Source organism: Emiliania huxleyi (assembly GCF_000372725.1).
Source record: "Emiliania huxleyi CCMP1516 unplaced genomic scaffold EMIHUscaffold_2880, whole genome shotgun sequence".
Taxonomy (NCBI): Eukaryota; Haptophyta; order Isochrysidales; family Noelaerhabdaceae; genus Emiliania; species Emiliania huxleyi.
In genome coordinates this window covers 1-2,211 of record NW_005199869.1, presented here as the reverse complement: position 1 = coordinate 2,211, position 2,211 = coordinate 1, and the positions used below count along the sequence as shown (strand labels likewise).

At 66.2% G+C, this 2,211-nt stretch overlaps 1 protein-coding gene across 1 annotated transcript; it reads left to right on the top strand.

Annotated features, from left to right (window-relative positions):
• Positions 1 to 1,465: 1,465 nt before the first annotated feature.
• Positions 1,466 to 2,174, top strand: EMIHUDRAFT_373890 (hypothetical protein). Its single transcript, XM_005775954.1, has one exon. The coding sequence runs from the start codon at positions 1,476 to 1,478 to the stop codon at positions 1,986 to 1,988; it is 513 nt and encodes a 170-aa protein (XP_005776011.1). The 5' UTR covers positions 1,466 to 1,475; the 3' UTR covers positions 1,989 to 2,174.
• Positions 2,175 to 2,211: the final 37 nt, after the last annotated feature.

Below are 2,211 nucleotides of genomic sequence, written 5' to 3'. Positions count from 1 at the left end.
CATTCTGCAGCTGCGTCGTCGGCATCGCGATATCAAAGCGAGAGAATGCGAAGCGCGTGGCGTAGCGCGACTCCACCTCATACATGGCCGCCGTGCCCTCGATGGCTCCCTCGGCTTGCGCACTAGTGGCGAAGCGTCCCGCGGCTGGGTAACTGTCCTGCTTCCCATTCCGTGGGACCGAGGAGGAAAAGGACTGCCCTAGCAGACCATGTGGAAAAGTGCGCTCCGGTGCGTTGCCCGGGGCACTGATAGACACGTCGAGGCGATGCCTTGGGCCCGAAATCCGGTCATAGACGTAGCCACCGCGCACGGTGGCGGCCCACGCGCGGACCTGGAAGACGGCGGAGGAGTAGCGCACCTTGATGGACATCTCCTCGCATCGGCGCGTGTGAGCGACCTGTACATTGAAGCTGCCAAAGTAGCCGCAGGTGCCGTTGACGAACCCGTAGCCGGTGTTAAAGTCATTGAGGGCCTCGGCCCAGAACGAGACGGTCGCAAGCTTACCCTTGGCCCCGCCGACGACGGCCACCATGTGCGCCTCCGTGACGAAGGTGCCGTGGACCGCCAACCGCCCCCCGTTGAGCCGGAAGCTTGCATTCTCCATCTTGACGTTGAGCGCAAGGCGGGGGGCAGAGAAAAAGGCGTAGTAGGCGCCACTGCGACCTCGAAAATCGGCGTGCCCACCGTGTGCAAAGGCGAGATGCGGGTCCTGCCTCGCGCCCGCCCTCGCGCCTGCCGCCACGGCGGTAACGCTCGTGGATGACGGATTGTTTGACGGCGGCGGCGAGGGCGGCGGCGTCGGAGGCTTTCCCGGGGGTCGAGGCGGTGAGGGCGGCACAAGGTGTTTGGCGACGATGGCACTTTGACAATCTGATGTCATCAAAAGGGCGGTGTGTGACGCGCCGGAGGCACCTTGCCCAGACCCCGCTGTCTCGCTTTGCGCGGTGACGAATGAAGTCAGAGCGCTCTCTACTGACCAACAGGATTTTACGTGACTGTTGAGCAGAGCATAAGGTAAGCATACCACCTGCACTGTGATTTGGGCATCGCACGCCTCCGAAAGGCTACGGCGGTGATCGGTGCTCAGAGCAACAGAGGAGCCGCATGCAGCTGTGACATGATGCGGCATTGAACCCGTGACGTCTGAAAGCACGTCCTCGGTTTGACTCAGAATCGTTTCGTTGCAGTATTGCTCACTTGCGCTGTCGCTGCCGCCACTGCTCGCGCTTGAGGCAGCTAGTAGGGCCGAGCTAAACGTAAACTCAACAAACGACGTCGGCGGATGTGTGGGTGGAGGTGAGGAAGTCAGCGGCGGCGGCGGCGAGGGCGGGGCGGAGGGCGGCGGAGCCGACGGCGGTGGCGGTGAGGGTGGAAGGGCGGCTGGTGGCGAGGGCGAGAGCGGCGGCAAGCCCGACGGAGGCGGGGGTGATGACGCGATTTCTTTGGTCCGTTGCCCAGACACATCCATCAGTCTCATGGACCCGCTCTCCTGCGGCGCCCGCGTGCGCTTGACGGGAAGGACCTGCGAGGGCACGGTGCGCTACGTCGGAAAGGCGGACTTTGACTCCGAAGGAACTTGGGTCGGCGTGGAGCTTGACGGCCCAGAGGGTCGGAACGACGGCTCGGTCGGCGGCGTGGCCTACTTCTCCTGCGCGCCTCTGCACGGTGTGTTCGTGAGGCCGGAGAAGGTTCGTCCGGCTGTTGGAGCGCCGCCGCGGGCGCCGTTTGATCGGCCGCTCGCTGGTGGCGGGCCTTCGGAAGCTGCGCCGCCCGCGCCGCAGCCGATGGATATTGGTGATGGGACGGCCTGTCCCGTCTGCACCTTTGTCAACGCGCCGGGCGCCGCCGCCTGCGAGATGTGCGGGACCCCGCTTGCCGCGGCCGACGCGCCGGCGACGGGCGACGCGATGCTGGCCGCCGCCATAGCTGCGTCGGAGCACGAGGCGGACGAGAGGGAGCGGGCGGCGACGAGGAGAATAGCAGCCTAAAGCCTCCCGCACCCACATACCTCCCACGAGCCCCTCCTGCACCTGCGTCTGACCGACCCCGTCCCCCTCCTGCAGCCCCGCACTACCTCCCCTGCGCGCGTCCGCAGCCCGTGCCCCTGCGCAGAAGCCCGCTCAGCCTCGGCCCCTCCCCAACCATGTGTGTGTACCTCCCGCCAGGCGCGAGCGCGAAGAGGTGCTCGCAGCGCTTCGCGAGTCGCGCGCC

What these genes read in the sequence shown, in the direction of transcription:
- EMIHUDRAFT_373890 (XM_005775954.1), top strand. Translation starts at nt 1,476, where the DNA reads ATGGACCCGCTCTCCTGCGGCGCCCGCGTGCGCTTGACGGGAAGGACC.